The following is a 22,252-nucleotide window of genomic DNA, read 5'->3' as shown; positions in this document are numbered from 1 at the left end:
GAAGAGAAAGCTTTCAGTAATGACTGGTATTTCTGAGCCTGTTGCAGCCAGTGCAGCTGTTGGAAATGTCACTGTGTATGGCACAAATAGGGGGCATTTTGAGCAAGACCATGCACTAACTGATTTTGGTATTAGTTGAAAAATAATTTTAAAAAAGCAATAGGATGTTTGAAGACTAGACAACCTTTTAGATGTAAATGCATAAAATAAGACAAAAACAGAAAAATAGTTTTATTAGTTCTTGAAGTCATCAGTAAAAATACATTATTCACAATACTAACTGGAGATCTATGAATTTTGCAGACTCTGTGATTGAATTTCACATATCTATGGGCAGAATTTTCAACAATCAGGCCCACAGTAATATTCCTGCACTGAAGTGCTGGAATAATTCTTTGGCAGAGTTAAGAGGCTGAAATGTTCCTAATGTTTTCCAAGTAAAGTTTTTACTTTTATTACTGCCCAAACTGAGTTCAGTTTTTTATCATTTTTTACCAGCTATGATGAAAGTATAAATACTATCTTTTTCTATAATTAGATGTGACTGTGAATATTTCTGACAATGCATTACCCCACATCCCTGCATGAGTTTCCCATCTTCATCATCTGGCCAGAATTTGGGAGCTTTCCTCCCTTTCTTAGGCTTTTTTTTTCATTAGCTTTTGTTTCCTCCTTTGGTTCTATCTGTCCTTATCTATGTTCAATTTTCTTTTTTTTGTGTTCTGTTTCTTTACTTCTTCTCTTACATCGTATAGATTTTTTCATTTTTTACCCAGTATTTTTTCTCTGCTTATTGAGCTTTTTTCATTTGTTCACTTTGAGTTGGGTCTTATGTAAGTGCAAGAACACCTAACGTTTCTGAATTCTAATGTTCACGGAATGCTGAACTATAAAGTTGTCTTGGGGACTAAGGGGAGACCTAAATTTAGAACCAGTGATTCTTTTTGGGGTCAATGGTCATTTGTTCATCTCCCATATGTACTTCGAAAATAACTGCCCAAGAAAACTGCAGGGTCTCAGCTGGGAAAACGGGAAGAATAAAGAACAGAAAATGAGGCTTGCTTGTGTGTCCCTTTTGCTGTGGCTCACCAAAGTGTTAATTGTTTCATTTCAAAGAAGTTGCTGTTTTAAATATGTGTACACATGTGTGTATATGCATCCAGAATCTATAAACCTTGCAGAGATTGGCTGTGTTTTGTGCTTGAAAAGTGGTTTAAGGATAAATATGATTTCTGCTTGTGTTTAAGTCACTGACAGATATGAATAGGGCCATTATGTTAACTGTGGGCATGGCTGGCTTCTTAACTGAACCTTGGAGCACTTGATAGCTTCAGGTGGTTTGTCCTGTCAGCCTGCAAGCACACACAGCGGTGATGCCAGCCACTCTCTGCACCATGCTATTAGTGCTTATTCACCTGAGGAATTTCATCCCTTTCCAATGCTTTCCATCACTGACATCCAGACTTGTACAACTGTACCCCACTGGCTGCTGAGGACCCTCTGAGCCGTTGTGAAAGGCTGTTCAGGGATGTGCTGCTACTGGAGCACACAAAACACTGATCAAATGGGTCCTTTACTGAACAAATCGTGCTTATTTTCCATGCAGGGAATAAATCACAAGATAGTGGGATTGCAGAGATGGAGGAGCTTCCAGTCCCACACAACATCAAAATAAGTAACATCACGTGTGATTCCTTCAAGATTTCTTGGGACATGGATTCTAAATCCAAGGATCGCATTACTCATTACTTCATCGATCTCAACAAGAAAGAAAACAAGAATTCCAACAAATTCAAACACAAGGTAATTTTCATTTAAAAATCAAGGCACAAATGCTTGATTTTAAGCAGATGAATCTCTTTGTTTTATTAACCTTTCAAAGCCAGGCCATGGCAAACAGGATTGATATCCAGCAAAGGTGGGTTTTGATTAATCTGATGGGATTTTGGTTTACTCAAAGTACCTTTTCTGCCTCCAGCCTATGTGCATGTACACACAAATACACTTGTTTCACCCAGAACTGCACATCACCTTTTCTGTTCCATTTGAAAGCACTTTTGGAACCTCTACAATGTAGTGCAAGACTGCCATTTTTATTCCTGACTAGTTCTTTATCATTATTTACAAAATGTGTGTATTCCCTGCCTGTCCTTGTTCAGTGACAGACTCCTGAGAGCAACACCGATCATTTCAACAGAAGAGCCACAAATTCTAATGCACTCCAGGAAGGCTTCCAGCAATTTTAGTTTGCAGCATTCATCACTGTGACCTGAATATTCATCTGGCCTCTTTCCTCAAGCCTCTGGTGCAGGAACATATTGGAGGCATTGCAGGATCTGCAAATGCCTTACTTACCAAATCCAGCAAAATTTTCTTTGACCTCAGAACAGCTGAAATACTGAGATGTCCAGAGAAACACTGAGATAGAACATTCCTCAAATTTAAAAATAATGATGGCATTATCTAAAAGATAAGGCTTGCCAAGGCACAAATAACTGTCCAAACAAATGTAAGGGCTGTAATTTTCTCAGCACCTAAATAAGTGTTGGTTTCTAAGCCAGTGAGATAAACAGAAGATATTCCCACCAATTTCTCTGAGGCTTTTTATTATGAGAGTATTTTTAATGAGATTTTTATTAATGGCAGGTGTATAATTTTCTTTTTTGACCTTTTTTGCTGTTGTTGTTGTTTTTGGTTGGAAGTAACATATGCAGTAAGAGTAACGAAAAATCACTATTTCTTTAAATTGAGAATTTTACATGTTTGGCCAGGTTGTTGCAGTTGCTAGGAACCAGTGTGTGAAGCACTACTAAACCTAAAGTAATAATAGGCAGGTATTATGCCCCATTTTTAATTGTAATAGCAAATAAATTGCTTTTTTCTTACTCTCACTAATTATGGACTGACAGCCTTTGAATTGAAATTCCCATTTTACACTGCAGGAATAAATATGCTCTCTAAAGGGGGATGGATGCTTTCTAAATTCATTTATTTTATTATTCTACATGTTTTTTTCATTCATGTGCTGACTGGTGTATACTTGGAACATTTATTTTAGTGAAAAGTAGAGCCATCCTAGTAGAGCAAACACCACATACACTTTAGAATCTTTATCACAGACTTGTGATATCTACAATCTTGTAGACTTACAATGGAAGGAGGGAAGGATATTGGTAGTACAATAAAGAAAAGCTATTAGATTTATTTTGTGTTTCTCAGCAATTCCCTAGCTTTTTTATTGTGCAGTAGTGCTTAGTCAAAGGACAAAGGTAATTGGTTTTGTGAGAGCAGGAGACTAAAATCTATCAATTAAAAGGATGAATAATTTGGATGTCTTGTCAGAATTAAGTAAAAATTGATTGCTACTAATTTTGTTAGTGACTTGGTTAAAAATTTTTGTGTGATTTTTTGATGGTTTTATTCCCAAACTTGAATGACAGAGATCCAGAGAGTAGAGAGAGGGTAGACAATAGTAAAGCACAGACTGAATACTCAGCTCTGTGCCAGAGCACTTGGGTGTTTGCTTTCATGCATCTTTAGTACTAAGCAATTTTTAGCACACCTTCTAGAATGAACTTGGGTTGATAATTGAGGTGCTCAGATTCCAAAGGTGTAACCCAGGTGTGGTTCAAGACAAGCATCCTTCCTCCCTCTAAGGTTGGCCATAGGAGTTTCCCAGCTGAAGCTCAGCAGCAGGAACTGGTACCCCAGCACAGAATCCTCACAGCAGGGAACTGACTCCAGTCCCCACCCATCCCATTACTTCCTAAAAAAGCTTTCGCATAAAGGAGAGGGATAGCACCGCCCTTTCTCCTGGCAGAGCTTTTTTAGAGAGAAAACTGTGAGCCCTACTGCCTAGATATAAAACAGAGCATTGGGATTTACTCCTAGGAGTCATTCACCACCCCGAAGATGCCTGTGCAAGGAGAACTCATCCTTACCTAGGTTACAGGTAGGGTAAAGGACTGCAAGCGCCCATCTCTCTCACAGGTGTTAACACAAGGGACCAGCTCATTTTCTGACTTATACAGAATTAACATTAAGTGTCAGTTTGCTCAGATGGCTCTAAGTTACTTGGGATATAGACTTCACCTGATAGATCCATGCTGTACCTCAGGAAAGGGAGCTCTTTGTTTTCTTGTGTACCTGGGAATGATTCAACCTTCCAATACTGTTTCTCTTGGTAAATATATAAAGTATATTCAGCATACTTAGGGTGCATGAAGTTTTATTATTTTTGACTATCATCATCATCTCTGTGAAAGAGATTTGTATTGCTAGTGGTGTGCAAAGACTAGAATTGTATTAAGATTTTTGTCTTTTCAATTCATTTTGCATACCTCCTCTCTTTTAAATATGGAAATATGATTACTCCCATGTAATAAGAAAAATATTCAAATATTTATCAAAACTGGGACTAGAATCTGGATGTGCTGAGTTCCTACAAATTTGAAGACTGAAAGCTGCCTCTTTTCCTAAAAAGTAGAGTAGAGTGACTCATAAACATTGCTGCTTAGTTATTCAAAGCTCCCAGGCTGTTCTTAGAAATTATTGCCATCTAGGTAGCTTTAGAGCTGTCTGGTGGGTGCTGGTAGTGGAGCAGCCATCTGCCACTCTGGAATCCTGGCTCTCCTTGGGCTGGCACAGTACCTGCTTTGCACTTCTTTGGTGGCTCAGCCAGGAATGAGATCTGGGCAGAAGAGAGATGAAAGGGAGAAGTGGAGAATCCCCTGACGAACCTCAGTGTGAACATTGGAATATTTCTTCTGTATTGTGGCCTTTAAAAAAATGTGGTGTTTGCTTAGGAAAAAAACAGCAGATTAGAGTTGTGAGAGGCACCACATCTGCCCCTCCTCTCCAGCTGTGCAAGGCATAAACTCCTCAGGTCTGGGTAGTCTGCCCCTTTCTTTTGTTTTTACCCTTTTTTTTTTTTTTTTTTTTTTGTAGTCTCTCGCTTTTTTGATATGGTTAAAAGAGGTAGCTGATGCACAGCTGGAGGGTAAAGCTTTGACAACTGGGGCAACAAGGCTTTTAATGTCACATGAAAACTGGCAAAATTAATGGGGAAAAAGCCACCACTGGGGTGTGAGCACAGAGATTTGACCCAGGTGGAAGCTGTTTTTACTGTAACCCAAGAACAGGTGACAGGAAGACCAATGATGTTAAATGTGGCACCTGCTGACTGCATTAGCAGTAGCAGACTCAGTCCAGTGGGATGCCTTTCAGGGTGGTAGCTTTAAATGTCATTTGGTGTTCATTTTTTTTTTTCCTTTGTAATTTTTCTCTACATATTATGAATTGCAGCATGCACAACTCTCTCCTTTTCAGATAAAGTTTTTACCCAACTATTATTTGATTTAGATGAGAATTGACAAAAAAGAAGTCATGACAACAAAATTTTACCCTGGATTATCACTCAATTAAATCAATTATTGCAATATCCCAAGCTGCTAATTTTACACTTTCTTAATACAGAAACTGAAGATAATTTTTTGTTGATAGGAAAACAAAAGGAGAAAGGTCTTTTTCCCATAACAGAAGACAAGGGGGAAAAAATCCTTTTGATCTTGCTTAGAGATCATGATCCCTTCTGTTCCTTTTTTCCTTTAAAGACTACTATGCTATAGGACTACTATAGTAGTCCATCTATCTGTAGTCCTAGTATGGGACTACTATATAGGTAGATTATTGTGGACTAGTATTTGTAGGTAGACAGTTAAGGATGTCATTTAAAGTGCCCACTTTTCACATTTCTATTGTTACTGGTGAATATTCAATAATAAATGACTCTCACTCTATCACAGCTCCTCAGGTACACTACAGAGAATCACTGAACTCCATTGTGAGTCCTCTCCCCCACAGTGCTTGCATAAAATGTCCTGTTCTTCCATTTTTTCTGTCCTTTGGTGGTCTGCACCAAAGTCTTTGGTACTGTACAAATCAAGTATTTCAACTACAGCAAGCAGCTATTTTTCTTGGTTGCATCCTGGGTCTTTGATATCCTGGAAGAACAAAACAGAGGATCTGAAGGGGCAGTGCAGGGGAAAGCAAGAGGTTCAGTGGTAGGCTCAAGCTGTTAGGCTTCTGGCCATTTCTGTACAGAAGGGTATTTTGAAAGATGTGAACCAGCCTGCCATGTGTTTAATTTTGTCTGTTGAAATTTAGTTTGGAAGGTAGCAGCAGTAGTGTAGCTGGACAGATTGACAGCAGGAGGAATTTTTTTTGATTACATTGGCTGAAAGAAACCAGTGAGAGCACAAGAAGCTCTTAAATTAAGGTAGCTTTGTTCTCAATAGCATGTCTTTCTTTGCATATGTAAACATAAATGATCCTCGAGTGAATTATACAATTGAGCTATATATCATAGCATTACTCTACAGTCATTTGGAGCAAATAATTATTTCATACATGCAAGTCATCCCCGTGTCTCTTAGATCAGGCCTTGCACCACTGTCCTCTGCCACTGCTCACTTTGCTGCACCAACAAACTGTGAGAAATGACTGGAGTTTGCAGAGAAGAGCCAGGACTGGGGACTATGCTGCAAAAGCAGCGAAGGAAAGGGTGGCAGATTGGTTTGGGTTCGCTGCTGACTTGCGTGTCCTTTGGTGCTTTTGTCTGTAGGATGTGCCCACCAAGCTGGTGGCCAAGGCCGTTCCCCTGCCCATGACCGTGCGCGGGCACTGGTTCCTGAGCCCCAGGACCGAGTACACGGTGGCGGTGCAGACGGCCTCCAAGCAGGTCGATGGCGATTACGTCGTGTCCGAGTGGAGCGAAATCATCGAGTTCTGCACCGCAGGTAACGCTGCTGAGGGATCCTGCTCCACAGGCTGAGTCAATTAGTGCTGCCTCCGCTGCCACTCCGGGCTGGGCACCTGCCGTGCCAGCTGTGCTGGTGGCCTTAAATAGTCACCCCTGGAAACTGGAATTTTTGGCTTTGTATGTACCGAGGTTCGGCACGTTAAGCAGAGGCAGCTGGACTGCCCTTTTCTTGTGCAATAGCTTAGCTGTCCCAAAGTGCTGTGCCTGGCACCGCTGCTTGTCCCAGGCTGGGAAAGGGCCACTTGTGTGCCTGTCGCTGGCTACCAGCACTTGTGGGGAAAGGTAGAAGGGCAGCTCCCTGACAGCTTAAGACATTCTGCTGCTCTGCTTTCTTTGCATGCTGCAAAGCCTCAGCACCATCTACACCCCATCTTGAGCATCACTTTGGCCTGTCTGATTTATAAGTTTTCCTTTGGATCTTGCTGTTCATTACCTGCTGTCACTGTTCATGCCTGTGTGAAAGCTGAGGACTGAGGCAAGCTCAGTATGAATCCCATGTTGGTTGGTAAGCCATTTAAGCTGGGTCCTAAGCAAGCCTTGTTAGTACTGTCATTGGCTATTGGCTCACAACCTGGTATGTAGCAAATAGTTTGTCAACTGATATGAGCCAGAGAGGGCAGTCCTGAGCTCCTCTGCAGTCCTGAGCGGCACTGCAGTCCCAAACACAGGGAAACCAGCTCTAACATAGGAAATCCTGAGCTGAAAGTCGCTGTAGGCTTGCAGAGTCTTTGTGAGGAAGGAGTGGGGAGAATCACAAACACCTCATGTTTGTGAGAAACACAAAATGCTCGTGCCATTTGATTTGTTTGTTTCCACTGTTGAGAACTGGGGCATGATGTGATGTATAGTACCAAAACTGTTCCTAGTTTTCAGTCTGCGTGTCTGTGGCTTTTGGAGTGTTGTGGTTTTTCCTGTCCCCTGTACTAGCAGTTTGTCTTTCCTTTCCAGATTATTCAAAAGTTCACCTAACACAGCTATTGGAAAAAGCTGAAGTGATTGCAGGCCGTATGCTTAAACTGTCTGTTTTTTATCGGAATCAGCACAAAGAATACTTTGATTATATCAGGTAAGAAACTAAACATATTCAAAGTCCTTTGGCAAATTAAAGGACTAATGAAAATAAGTAAATAGAGACAGCTGTGCTGAAGCTAGAGCAGAACGTCCATATGCTTTATAGCCCGTTCAGAGGAAGGCAAAGAATAAAACACAAATTGTTTCTTTCACCTTGCTTAACTCAGCACCTCCATTTGGCGATAAAAATCTGTGTTTTGAAGCAGAAACTGAGGTACTCATAGGGACTCCAGCCTGATTAAAGCATCTGTAATCATAATGGAGAGTTTAGGAGCCAAATATTTCCATTGTACTGAGAAATTAAGAGTGAGGTGACTGACAGTAGGAGTGTACAGCAGTGTGCACAGGCGTTTGCCTGCATGTAAGAGTTCCATCTCAAATATTTGCTCTCCCATGTACAACCATCCTATTTCCATGCTCAAATGCAGTTATACAGACTCTTCAATCTGAATATTAATTTATAGACCATATGGGGAGGGAGATGGCATTATGTTTAGGCAGTGTTAAACCGCCATGCTTCAGCTGGAATGAAAAAACAGGATAGCTGGAGGTAGGTTCCCTGTTCTGTTGGAGACCCAGCGTGCCCTCCACACATGGTCAGAAGCATCAGGATACGAGAAAAGCAGACTTTATGATAGAAGGAGTCAAAGCTTGTGCTGCATGAGCAGGAACAGCCACACAGAGTAACATTCTCCTGTTAGAAGAACATGGATGAGAGGTAAGCATTGTGTTGGAAGGCTGCACTACTGACTGTGCTTCTTTAATATTCATCAGGAGATAGGGCCCCTGCTGGGCCACATAATTTCAGTTTTATGTGAGTGTCCCACTAGTACCTGCCTGGAATGGAAAGTTTTAAAAACAACTCAAGGCAATCCAGCTTCAAAGAACAGACTCTACTATATTTGGAAACATTCCCATTTTGTAGTCTTGGGTATCTAATTTATTCCAGGAGTGTATTGGATATTGCAGAGCATGGACTTGCTCTTCTCCTTCTGTGTTTTGGAAGGATTATTTTATTGCACATAGGAACACAGCTGCAAAACTCAGTAGAAGTGGAGAGTAAATTGCAGTTGTTGAGGTTCTTTGAGACCCTCATAACCACTGCTGCCACCCTGGGCTGGACATCACAGAAGGGAAATGCCTGTGCTGTTCTGATCCTCACACTGCTTTGTTTTCAGCTATGTAATCATAGTGCATCTGACTTTGTGTTCATTAGTGTTGAAAATTGCCACTGAGTGCATTTATAGCTGTGGGTTTAGCCTTGTTCTGCCAGATGTGACTCTAATTGATTGCACTCTGTCTGTTCCTCTTCTTCCTGCTAAGTTCTTTCTTGGTTTGACACCAACAGAGATGCGTTTGTTTTCCCTCTGTTAGTGAACTGGAGACACAAACCTGTTTTCCCAGGCCAGTGGGAAGCTACACTACCAGAACTGGCTGATGATCTCCTCTTTTGATCAGAAATAGACTAATATAGTCACAAGGGCTAATCCTTCCCCAGTACACCTGTCTGTGTATTATAAAAGCCCTGACCATGTGCTTCCTATTAGGGAAAATTCCTTGTCATCCCATGCCTGTCATGGTCTCTGGTGTCATCACACAGCCTGGAAAAACTCCGGTAGCATTGGCATACAGGCAGCTGTTCCTGGTGCTAAAACAGCAGCCCCTAATGGAGGGTTGAGGTGAGCTCACAAGGGCTGTTTGTGTCACTGCAGCTTACCTGGGCTGGGAGCACCAAAAGCAGCTCAGATTCCTCGAAAGGGCAACCTATAATTAGCCTAATTGGCCACTGGATGTCAGTATCTTGCCACAGAAATGGAACATACTTCCTAAGAATGAAGCCTGACTTTTCAGGTTGCAGAGGTTTCAGGTGGCTATTTAAGCTTATTCAACCTTTTTTTTTCCTTCTCTTTTTTTCTCCCTAGTAATCTCTTCAGTCATAAAATACTAATTATACTCCCCACGCCAATCAATAGGGCTTATGAAATAGGGCTTGAGACAATAAGTAGTATTTGAATGGCTCAGAAGACTTCTGAAATGCATCTTAGAGTAAAATAAAGATGTGCTGCTGAGGAGATTACAAATAATGAAAAAACTAATCACAGCTGGAGATATTACTGAGTTGATTCAGAGCTGTTTTGTAATGTATACACTGAGTTTGTTTGCTTTGACTGCTACCTCCCACTTTAACCAAGCAAAACCTTCTCCCACACAGCACCATTTTACATGGACCTGTTACAAGTTAGAAGCAGAGAGAGAACAGACTTTTTTGGCTAGTTTCCCCTTTCCTAAAAGAAGGAAAGAAGGAAAAAAGAAAAGTAAAAACAAAGCAAGAGGGGAATATAAGAATCATAAGAATCTCCAGCCCCATGCAGCCTCATGCATTTTAGTCTGTCATGTCAGTGAGTATAAAGACATTGTTCTAAGGGTACCTAGCAAATGTGGTGTTTTGCAGGACTTACAAAAGAGGATGGTTCCCTTTCAGGTATTATGTGGTAGCAGGTGCAGACAGAGTCAAAGCTGCCTCTGGAGCACTTCCAGAGTTGTGTGGGACACAAATACAGGGGAATGCCCTGCTGTACATAAAAATCTCATGTGCTAAGGAGGGTTAGAGGGGGTGTTCTGGAGTATTCTCCTAAATTTAGCAGCCTAATGCTGCTGAATGCAATTTGGGATTTGGGGTTTCAAAAATTCACTTGTTTGTTGTACATTTCTTTTCACTGGAATAAAATTAAGCTAGGTTTAAAAAAAAAAAAAAAAAAAAAAAAAAAAAAAAAAGTCTTTTTTTCCCCTTAGGACTAGTGATTGCAGAAGCTGGATACCAACCAGAATGGAAACTAACCAAATTGCCTAATTCTCTGTGCCCAGCTCTGCACTGATTGAAGTCAGCAGTAGACCAATTAGACTTGAAATGATCATTTGGGGACAAAAAATACTGGCAGACAGTACGTTCTTTCCTATAACCTCTCTAAAAAGCATCCTTCAGAAATAACTTTCACTGGCAGTATTCTACTACATGAACTATATACTGCCTATGCTAAAAATACATATTAACAAGCAGCATATTCAGCATATGGAGACCAATAGTCAACATGTGTTTATTGTTAAAAATGTAGTGTAAGTCTGAACAAATCAGCTAATTAAAGACATTTGTGATTTGGGGGCTTTTTTGTTTGTGGTTTTGTTTTTTGGTTTTTTTGCCTGCATATGATACCCAGACAGCTGACAGAGAAGGCAGGCTGGAAAAGCAGATTTTGGCCTTGAACAGGAATTGTTCTAGCTCTTCCCAAATCTGATGGCACTTGCTTTTCCTGGTCCTAAGACCCTGACACCAGCCCTCTCTTTCAGTTTAATGGTTTTCCTCTGTGTCCTTTCAGTCCTGTTTCCAAACAGCATGTCCTAACTTTCCACTTTTTCTTTGCCACGTGTTACAAAATAAACAATACCAGTCCTTCATTTGTAGAGAGCATCATGGGAATGCTATGCAGCCCTCTGTTAAGGATAACAGTGGCAGCCATGGCTCTCCGATCAGTGGGAAGCTGGAAGGCATCTTCTTTAGCTGCAACACTGAGTTTAACACTGGGAAGCCACCCCAAGATTCACCCTATGGAAGATACAGGTATGAGATTGCAGCTGAAAAACTCTTCAACCCAAACACTAACTTGTACTTTGGAGACTTCTACTGCATGTACACAGCCTACCACTACGTCATCCTCGTGATCGCCCCCGTGGGGTCACCAGGAGATGAGTTCTGTAAGCAGCGCCTTCCCCAGCTAAATATAAAAGATAACAAATTTCTGACCTGCGATGAAGAAGACGGGGTCATGGTTTACCATCATGCCCAGGATGTTATTTTGGAAGTAATTTACACTGATCCTGTGGATCTCTCCCTTGGCACAGTTGCTGAAATTACTGGTCACCAACTAATGAGCTTGTCTACTGCAAACGCAAAGAAAGATCCCAGCTGCAAGACCTGCAATATCAGTGTTGGACGTTAAAACTCCCCTCGTTCCTTAGGAGCCTACAAACCTCTGTTGCCCGTGCCCATAGTCAGACAGTTCTGTCGGAAGCATGCACATGCCGCTGTCTCCAAAAGCAACTGCCAGTCTTCAAAACCTCCAATAGCCTTCTTAGGATCTCTTCTCTCCCTCTCTCCCTTCTGTTCTCCCGATGCTTTAAATGATTAGAAGTCCTGGATTTCTTTCTGGCAACCATTTATACCTAGATGCTGCAAAAATTGTTTTCTGTTTCTTGCCAAACATAACAAAATCCTATATAAACTGCTTTAGCAAAATAAAAATAACGGCTTATAAATGGTGTTTAAATATGCATTCATTTTAACTACTGAACAAGTACTGGGAAACTGAACAGCATGAAAGGTCGTAATTGCAGCATGATTTGAATTTCAGAGCCTAGAAATGTCAGCACTTCCAACGTGTTGTTTGACAGTGTTATTTATGTTATTTATATTAGCTAACTGAAAACAGAAACTGTGTCTCGACATAATAAATATAATAGAAAAATATTTTATTTGTACTGTTGTATAAAATATTATACAATCATATAGAATATATAGATTACATTTTAATATCAATTGTATACATGTCATTAAATCATTTTCCCTTATCAAAGATGTAGTTTGTAAACTTCAAATAGCTCTGTATCTGTTCCTGTTGCTCTAGATGACTTTAATTAAAACAGATTTATGAAGACCATTTCTGATTCATAAAAGTTAAGTTATAAATTATTAAATCAGTACACTGAAACAACAAACGGTGCAAAATAAAAAATTCCTTTTTTAGTGTTCATATTTTTTCCTCCATACTACTTGAAGATGTGTACATCTTCCAAATCATGCCATTACATACTAGATAAATACAAACATGGTTGGTACATAATAGGCTTTATAAAATCAAAATCTTCTTACCAAGATAAAAAACAGGTTGCTTATACTATGTGGTCAATACAAAATGACAGGTAAAGCAAAACACTAAACATGATTCAACTGGTTCCAGTCCCTTTTTTTTTTCTTTAAGTAATTCTTCCCTCCTTTCTGTCTGGGGTAGTAATTTCCCAGAATCCCTGCTTTTAATTTCTAGTACAAAACCTGCTGATAATCTTTCTATTACTAGTCCACTTTTTACACCAATGGCCTACCACAAACAGTGACAATTCTCCTTAATATTACAAAGTGTGGTGCTCTGGAAGTTAAGAAAGATGCATAACTCCAATGGAAAAATAACTTTTTATAACCTTATTTTCAGTAAACAAGAAGTCTAGCAGTCCTCATCAGATAACTGTGACACTCACTTATATACCATGTACTTTATCTATCCAAAATATCTTAGCATAATGCAGTAATCTAATCTTGTTTATATATATATATATATATATATGTGGCAGTTTATAACACAAGAAGTACTTCAACATTTTACAAAGTGCATGCGTTTGAACGAGCTTTGGTAGAGAAGCGAATGTTATAGCGTCAGGCAAACCAAAGTGCAAAGGTTAACAGAGAAATCAAAATTAGCATGTAGTTGATCTATTTACTGACTTCTAAATTCTGTGAGCCAGGTCCTGTGAAATAGTGAAAAGGACAGCAGCCAGGACATTTGCTCCATCTTCTCTCAGCAAGCTGTAGCTGTTTCATTTTGCCAAGCACTTTCTCTTATTCCTGTAACATCACCAGTTCCCTCTGGCAGTCTCATTGTGGCCTTTTCCTGCATAAGCAGCATCACTCTGCTCTGCCCAGCCCTGGCACTGCTTCTCCCTATGCACTGTTCTTTGAAGCCACTGGAATTGAATGGCAGCTCTGTCTTGACAGCTAGAGTATGTTCTGAGTGTTTCCTTCACTCACTCAAATTCATTTCTTTTAATCTAGTGAATCAGCACCCTAATAGCCAACATTACTAATTAGTTATAACACATGTTAATTCTGGAAACAAATGTGTGGCACGTTAGCATGTACTGAGGTGTATTAAAAACCTGCAGAACCTTTCCTCACACTTGTAGAGCAGGTCAAACTGAGAATCTACATTACTTCAGCATCCTTTTAATTTCTTAACATTCTCACAGTGCACTTCAAGGCTTTTTCAAAAGGAAAAATATATACTATATTCCACTCACCCGTGCTTAATATTCTTGCATATTGCTGTCCTCTCTCATCACAGCTATTATAATTGGTAAAGTGCATCAAAAATCTCAGTGTGTCAAATAATCGTGCAGCAGACCAAGACCTGTAAAATTACTTTCTCTTTTTCATTCCTTGTTTGCTTGGATTTTTTCTCTCTCTTTTTTTTTTTTTTCTTTTTTTCCTAGAGAACAATATCACAGCACTGCATTCACTTCAAATTGTTTTGGAAATATCATGCTTACTGATGAGAACCTCTAGAAGCCTGATTTTGGCTTTTGTGTGCTTGTATTCAGAGTATTCCTCAGCCATTGGCACCCGATCTTCTTTCTGAGGACTCCTATGAAACACAAATAAAAGCACCATCATTTTTTACGAGTAAGAAGAGAAACAGTATTAAAAATTAATTCTGCAATAACTGATGAGGATTGGGGTTTTTTTTTTACTGACTGTAAATGACTAAGATAATTTGACAGGACCAAAAAGCTCTAATATACAGAAATAAAGTCATATTTAAAATACTGACTTTTCATATACTAGACAACTTTCTTGACAGCTGTGGAAGTACAATTACTTGATTCTCAAATATGCAGAGAAGTCATAATAGTGCTTTGCAAATGGTTACCAGTTACCACTGTTACCAGTGCCCATATACACCATGATTTACAACAAAAATGTTTGCTTAATGAAGAGGAGGAAAAACAGAGTGAAAAATGGCCAGTATTTAATTCTGAGTAAAAAAAAAAAACCCAGTAGCTTCTGGTTTTAAAATCTGGCTGTTTAAAAATGAACCAACTGCCAAGTCTATTCTCTGCAGAGTGACATCTCAGAAAGAGACTTCAGCAGCCTCCCTTGAGCTCAGGGAATATCCTGTGCTGAGGTGGGTATAAACTCATTGCAGGCATGTCCTGGAAGATCCACAAATCCTGGCTTTCCTCACAGATGACCACATCTTGAAGGAGCTAAGCCGAGAGATAGATGGACATCTCCAGAGACCAGACATGTCCATGGTATCAGTGCTGGGATGCCCAGCGGGCAGGAAGAATGATGCACAGAACTCCATTATATCAGAAGGCTAATTAATTACTTCATTATATTATATTATACTATAACTATATTACACAAACAAGAACTATCATTAACTAACTAGAAAACCCCTGACTCTCTGCCCGAGAGGCCCGACACACACGTGGATCCAATTGGTCAATGAATCCAAACAACCATCACCAGAATCCAATCAAGCAATCACCTGGGGTAAACACTCTCCAGAACACATTCCACATGGGCACAAACACAAGAGCAGCAAATGAGATAAGAATTGTTTCAATCATTCTTTTCTCTGCTTTCTCTCCTGAGAAAGTGAAATCTCTGTTCAGAGAGCATGTGAATACCAGGGTATTTTCCTGCCCTTAGGTGCATCCCCTTTGGCCTGTGCACCCCAGAGTGCCCACCCTCACAGAGACAAACACCCCTGCCCAGGACCCAAAGGGGACAAGGAGAGGGCCCTGCTGAGTTACCTTCCTGTCTGTTTGTAGAACTGCTCCTCAAACTCTCGAAGAGCCTTGCGAAGTCTCTTCTTATCAGCTCTTGTTTCTCTGAGATGTTCGAGCAGAACTGGCCTGCGGAACAGAGACAGGAACATGAAACCCCCTCGTGCTTGGGAGGGTTGTAAAGCCCTGGATTTGAGCTTCTGCTCTGGGCTCTTGGCAGGCACTGACCAGAGCCCCAAGACATTCCATCACACTCCATACAACACTGTACTCCTTCCCTTTTACTGGTGTTCCAGCTAATGGTCAATGGAAGAGAAGAAGCATTCAGGACTCAGCCTTGCTACTGGCCCCAATTCCCTGTGGAATTAATGGAGTTGACAGGGTTCAGTGTCTCACAGGAGGAAATGCTGTAGCTGAATTACAGTCAACAAGCAAGCCCTGCTCCTATGTGCAGCTGCTCCCAATCATTACTGTGATGCAGTGGAAATGCCAGTGGTACCCAGAAGCATAATTTTTGGAGGCCATGTTTTAGCTAGTGTTCAGAGGATAAGGGTTTAAGCAGAGGGAGAATTCTGTTATGACCTTTGCTCCTGGTAATTTTTTTTTCATAATGACAAAATGCATAGAAATATCTTCCCAGCATTTCTAAGCAAACTATTGTGCACGTAGTTGAGTTACATAGAAATTTAAGTAATTTTTATTTGATCTCTATAGTGTTAGAGTCTAGTTAGCTTCATTTATGCATCTAAGACCTTCCATCAAAACACAAAAGACACCATCCCCTAAGGTATGAGAACATATCTGTTCCTGGAAGGCACCAGTTACCTTTCTCTTCCTGGAGACAAAACGTTGTTTGAATAAACAGCTCAAACCATCAGTGTGCTGCCCAAACAATGAATCTCCTCTGCCTCCCCTATCCCATAAGAAAGCACTGAATCACTCCTTTGGTACAGAATATACCTGTGCAACAAGTATGGCTCATATTTCTCTTAAAGGCTCATATTTCACTTACAAAGTCTACAAGAAATGTTTTTAAACATTTGGGGAGAAAACAGAGAGAACTTACATTGTTGCCTCATGTAAATTGGACATTGACAAGGCTGTTTGTCTGTAAACTTTCTTTTCATCCAGAGGTGAAATATGTGCAGGCTCACTCTCCTCCTGTGAATAACACAGGTGCTCTTCAACAGGGAAGCAAGACATTGGGCCAGATGATAACTCATGGCTGCTTTGAGAACGGTCTTCATCTGAGTCTTCTTCCTCCTGCTTGGGAAATGCAAAACATTATCAAATTAATTGTTTAAATTACAATGCTTCCAGTAATAGGCTGACAACATAAAGAATTAGGATCTGACTTCCTGGATGTATTCAAAACAGAATAGACATATTGGAAGGTTTACCAGGTCTACCTGAGGCTGCTCACAAAAGCACTCCTGGGGTCACTGGGTTGCATTTCTACCAGGAGTAAAAAGGACAGAAGCTGGCCCTGCTCCAAGTATCTCCAGCCAGCAATTTATTTGTGTCTGCTCAAAAGCCTTTATATGTAGCAAAGATTTAACTACCATTCTGTATTTATATAAGCAATGCAGTCTTGCTGGGACTTCTACTCCTCTTATGTACACATCTCCTGTATGTGTATTATATCCAGATGTTTTGACTGTAGAAAGAGTTGGAAAAAGGATATTTTGATTATATCCTTTTGGGAGGGATTCCATGTTTTATAGCCACTAGTGTTAACTACTGAAGTAGACTGATATTGGTGTCTTGCTCACATTCCTCCATCCTCAGAAAAAATAGTTGAGCTATTGAAACCAGGGCTTAAACATAAAAACTCCACAGGGCAAAGCTCCTAACAAGTAACACTTAGGGTGAATTGCAGTGAAATTTTTCAATGAAACATCCAGGTGCAAGTGTGCCAAGCTTTGCACTGTGATTTTTCAAAGAAACTAAAGTTACGCTGTGATCTAACAAGACAATAATTTTTAAAATTGACCTAGTCCCAACTGCTACTAGATTTGTATTTTTGGTAGACATGCTAATTAACTTCCAAGTAGCCAGATTCCACTGCCTTCACTCACTATGAGACCAGTACTGTTCCACTGCACCGTTATTAAAGTACTACAAATTTCATGTATGTGCTACACGATTGATAAAAGCATTGTTGATATAAAAGTTAGATATAATGACAGCAGAGTCCTTCATGGACAGAGAGAGGTTTCCTTCTGTGTGGCAGATGTTTGCCACCATGGAAAACTAATGCCAGCCTCTGAAGTCTTACCCAGCCCTCTGAAGTTCTTGCCTCAGAAACTGCTGCTGCACACTGGAACCTCTAGCATGCATAGAAGTTGAATTTTACAGAGCATTTTGAAGTATCAACAGCCTGTGTTAACCAATCAGCAGGTTTTTTTGGTGTCAGTAGTTTTATTGTTGCTAAATGGACATACAGGTACAAATCAAACACAGCATTTTTTATATGTTTCCTTGGCATTGGATGAATTCTTTCCAACTTACAATTGTTGTGATCAAAGATGGAGCAGCCAGAAGTTTCTTGATAATTCTGTATCTGTCATAAAGAGGTTTCATGAGACTCTTTTCTTGCTTAGTTACCTAAAGAGAAATCACAACAAAACATAGCCCTCAAAAATTTAAAAAAAAGAAAGTACATTTAAAAGATTCTCATTTTCTCCTGTAAAGCTGAGAAAGGTATTAGAAGAGTATGAGCAGATATGTATTTTGCTTCAATAGATATTCCATGGGAACTGTCATTTATTCTGTGCAATTTCTAAAAAGGAAAATGACAATCTGTTTTCTAACGGAGAATACCCACTATGGCTTTGTCACATTCTTGAGCCACACTGCCCAGGCAGAGGGTAAATTATTCTCTCTCTGAGGCTGCTGCTAGGCAGGAGGAGTTCAGGTGTGCTGCTGCTGTGCCTTGCACTGCCAGCTCACCTCCTGAGCTGTGATGGCAGCAGCAGCAATAGCGCAGCCTGCCTGGGATAAGGCACTCATGGGCCCGGTGGGATGGAGAGCACCAAGAACACAGCTCTGCAGCCTGCACGGAGCTGCCTCTGTGCAGGATTGCTGCCTGCATCCCTCACCAGAGCTGCTTTCCACAATGGGGATTTACCATCTGTTCTGTTCATCTACTTTGTTCTTGGTCTTTCATGAGCACTTGGAGCATTAATTTAGAAGAGAATATTATTTTAAATCAGGTGCTAAGTGCCTGATCCAGCCACAAATGTTCACAAATACAAGAATACACCTTAGGGGAAACTAGCTGTGCACTTGATTGACTTACTGCATCAAGGGGAAAAAAAAAAAAAAAAAGAAAAAAGCAGCAAGCAAATTCCACAAGGGGAAAAAACCCAAAATCAAGACAAACCACCTCCCTGCCCCCCCGACAGCCAACCAATCACACCATGCCACCACACCCCTACACCCCGAAATAACATTTTTCTCAGTGGTAAAATGTCCAAACAGGGTCATTTGCTCCCTGGTCCACCATCAGCCTCTGTTCATCAGCTCCCACACCTATGAGCATTCCCTGGGTGCAATTTCACTGATTTCTGGCACTGCAGAGAGGCCCAGGTGGACCCGCTCAGATGAGTGAACACATGGCAGGTCTGAAGAGACAGTGGTTGATGGCACAAGCAATAGTCCAGAGCTGCTGAGACAGGCAAATGCCCGGTCAGCAGGAGCAAGAGGGACATTGACAATCACAGGCTGGTGACACTGCACACATCTGGCTGATGGAGTGCTTAGGGATCACTTCTAGAGCCACCCTTCACTGTGGAATGTCAGGGCTTGCCTATCCCACTTCTCTTCCCCATGCATCATGTTCCATTTAACTACAACACAGAAGAGCTCCAGGGAATGCCAAACAAGCCAGAAGAGGTAATTTTTTGCTTTAAACCTGGTCAGTGGTCTCTCTGTCTGGCCTTGTCAGGTAATTCTGGATAAAGATGGTGCTGAGCCATACCAGACATCAGCAGGGCAAACATCAGCCCCAGCACACTGCACTGTTTCAAGGCTGCTGTTACAGAGCTGCTTCAGCCCTCAGAACACCCTTCTGAATCCTGTGCTACAAGGCACCCTGTTACTCTCTTTCTTATCTCTGAATCAACCTCTTACCTCTACATTGCACTAATAATTTATTTTTTTTGTTTTCCTTCTTAAGAAATAGAATTTCTTCATACCCTTCTTGCATACTTACTCTATCCCTCAGCTCTCATTCCAAGTCCAAAGAAGATGAACAAAAATGAGGTCAGAATCAGATAATAATTTTAACAACTGGCATTTTTTTAGACAAACAGAGGTGCAAGTTCCCTTTACCACAACAACTACTAGCCAGAAACAGACATTCACAAGAATATAGACATTGATATCAAAAAGAAATTCCTCAGCTGTGTAGACAAATTTTCAAATCATCATCTCACCAATTGTGGCAATTTTTTTGTTTGCACCTACATTCAGCAATGAAGCCCCTTGAAAATATTTTAAGAAATAGTTTAAGTCCTGCTGTGTAGTAAAGGCAAACACATTTGACAGGTCAGGTAATTTTGTAGTTCATATCTCAGATGGTGCCCTATATAAAACCTTCCTCAGCTGATAAGCATTCTGTCATACATGATAGCAGAGTCAAGCCTTCTGTAAATATATAATCTTCCAATTTAATCCTCAAATCTTGCATTTCCCAATCATGGAGAGATACAGAGCCACTTTTTATTTTACTTTAATTTCTAATATATAAACCAAATTCATCAGTATCAGGAAATAACATTTATATCTGAAAATTAGTTTGAAATAACTAAAATTATGTTAATTGTGTAAAATTCATTTAAATATATTTAATATACCAAAAATACTGGTGAGAGAAGTTAGATAATTTTTAATTTACCTATCTTTCCATGGCATACTTACAGGTTGTCCATGAATACTCTCAAAATATAGTAGACATTTCTGAAGATTGATTTTTTCCAAAGCCATTTGCTTTTTTGTCATATCCTATTTAAAAAATTATTTATAAGATTGTGAGTCAGGATTTCATGACAAGGGTACAGGTACATATCTGTTTAATAATCTCTTCTTCCCAGATAAACACTAATAATGAATTCTATTTCTGTCTGCACTGAGGTCAATGGGGACTTGGCATTAACTTAGCAAGAACAGAGTCCAAAATTACACTACATATATATTAAGTATGTTTAGTTATAAAAAATGAGAAAAACCACCATTCTAGACAAAATACTCAGAAAGCTGAAAAAATGCATAGAGAGCATTCCTCAACTTTTTAATTATTCATCAAGAAAGAGAAATAGATTTGCCTTGGCTGGTAAGTGATGTAGAACATAAAGATCTAGCAATGCAAACTCAACCTGTAATAGTAAACAGCTTATTTCTGTTCAAAGATTGCAGTATGAATCACTGGTACCAAAAGAACTCTGATTTTTCAGTGTTGGTGAATAATCAGTATTTGTCCATGTGTGTGCTGTGGGGAGCACAGTATGACAGGTATTTGTCTCCTCCCCTTCCCCAGCTAGACCTGCTCCTGACAGTTGGATATTTTCACCTGGGCCAGAACACCAAGGAGCACATGAAGTGAATGTCATTTCCCACAGTCTCTGCCAGGTCACAACAGAGCCACTTGAGTCAGGGCCAGGTGTTCCCAGGTGTGGGGGAGATGAAGTCGTGCCAAGAACCATGGGCTTGGGGCACACACAAGGGGTCTCTCTGAAGAAAGCTGATGACAAGGGGGCTTGTAGTGATAACTAAAAAATTACTACTAATTAGACCCTACCTTTCAAAATAAATCAACCTTGAAGAAGTGACACCCTTCTAATATCAGAGCACCTTGCTATTAACTTCAACAGGAGCAAAACCTTTTTTCTTTGATGCTCAAATGCAAAAATAGCACAGAGCCATTAATCAGGAGTGCTAATCATATTTTCCTAAAAGGTCTGCATGAGTTAATCGCTCTGAAATCATCTGTCATTCATGTTAAGAGATGAGCTGCTAACTAGAATGCAGGAATACTATAAATCAGCTAATTTGTTTATTTATAGCTAGTTCTGCAATTAATGCAAGGTTAATTCTTTCCAAAACTATTAAGCCTGGAGCAGCTGAGTGGTTAGGAAGAAATGGGGTGATCATTAATATTGATTTTACACAAGAGAAACGATCTCAGGAGGGCTTAGCATTTCAGCCTATTTCATTAGCTCATTTTATTAGCAATCTCAAGACAGGTTGGTATTCAACTAAGTTTGAAAGAGCTGATAATTCCAAAATGAGAGAAGGCAGCTGCAGCCACAAACTACAGAATTGTCTGAGACATCTTAGGACTGTAGGCTACATACAGCAGCAGGAGATTCAATGCTAATTAAATAGAAACACTGCTTCATAGCCAAGGAGAATATGAACTGAAGTGGGTCAATGATGAGAAGACAGATACATAAAGGGAGCCAGTCTGAGGAAAACCTTGAGGGACAGGCTGCAAACATTCATACAGAAGGCAAAAGTTATTTCTGACATATAAAGAAAGAAAAGGGGACTCCACCTAAAGATAAGGTAGTAGTTTGGTTTTCATAACTTGGAACAGAGGCACACAAAATGTTGTATACAGTTATATTCCTTACTAGTCTGTTCTGCTCCCTGCATGCTTGTGCCTACAAGCTCGCTGCAGTTTTTCCAGACAGAAAATACAAACTGGGGACAGAAGGACAGACAGTCCATTGAGGGCTGGGC

General features: G+C 40.2%; 2 protein-coding genes across 6 annotated transcripts in view; one reads left to right on the top strand and one right to left on the bottom strand.

Annotated features, from left to right (window-relative positions):
- Positions 1 to 12,603, top strand: part of PHYHIPL (phytanoyl-CoA 2-hydroxylase interacting protein like) — a 31,464-nt gene extending 18,861 nt beyond the window's left edge. Inside the window, exons 2-5 of the mRNA XM_041404835.1 lie at positions 1,607 to 1,803; positions 6,623 to 6,797; positions 7,769 to 7,886; positions 11,352 to 12,603. Coding sequence (XP_041260769.1) covers positions 1,607 to 1,803; positions 6,623 to 6,797; positions 7,769 to 7,886; positions 11,352 to 11,886 — 1,025 coding nt within the window. The 3' untranslated portion in view covers positions 11,887 to 12,603. The remainder of the gene's footprint in view (positions 1 to 1,606; positions 1,804 to 6,622; positions 6,798 to 7,768; positions 7,887 to 11,351) is intronic.
- FAM13C (family with sequence similarity 13 member C) overlaps positions 12,399 to 22,252 on the bottom strand; it is a 106,364-nt gene continuing 96,510 nt past the window's right edge. For 2 of the 5 annotated variants that reach the window (XM_041404833.1, XM_041404834.1), the window contains 5 exons: positions 20,432 to 20,515; positions 18,020 to 18,115; positions 16,575 to 16,771; positions 15,536 to 15,637; positions 12,399 to 14,358 (listed from right to left, as the gene is read on the bottom strand). In XM_041404833.1, coding sequence (XP_041260767.1) covers positions 14,235 to 14,358; positions 15,536 to 15,637; positions 16,575 to 16,771; positions 18,020 to 18,115; positions 20,432 to 20,515 — 603 coding nt within the window. In that variant the 3' untranslated portion in view covers positions 12,399 to 14,234. Of the gene's footprint in view, positions 14,359 to 15,535; positions 15,638 to 16,574; positions 16,775 to 18,019; positions 18,116 to 20,431; positions 20,516 to 22,252 lie in introns of all 5 variants that reach the window. The other 3 variants (XM_041404831.1, XM_041404830.1, XM_041404832.1) reach the window with 2 other exon arrangements.

This window comes from Onychostruthus taczanowskii, unplaced genomic scaffold, assembly GCF_017590055.1.
Source record: "Onychostruthus taczanowskii isolate IOZ18803 unplaced genomic scaffold, ASM1759005v1 scaffold22, whole genome shotgun sequence".
Lineage (NCBI taxonomy): Eukaryota > Metazoa > Chordata > Aves > Passeriformes > Passeridae > Onychostruthus > Onychostruthus taczanowskii.
This window is presented reverse-complemented; position numbering and strand designations above follow the sequence as displayed.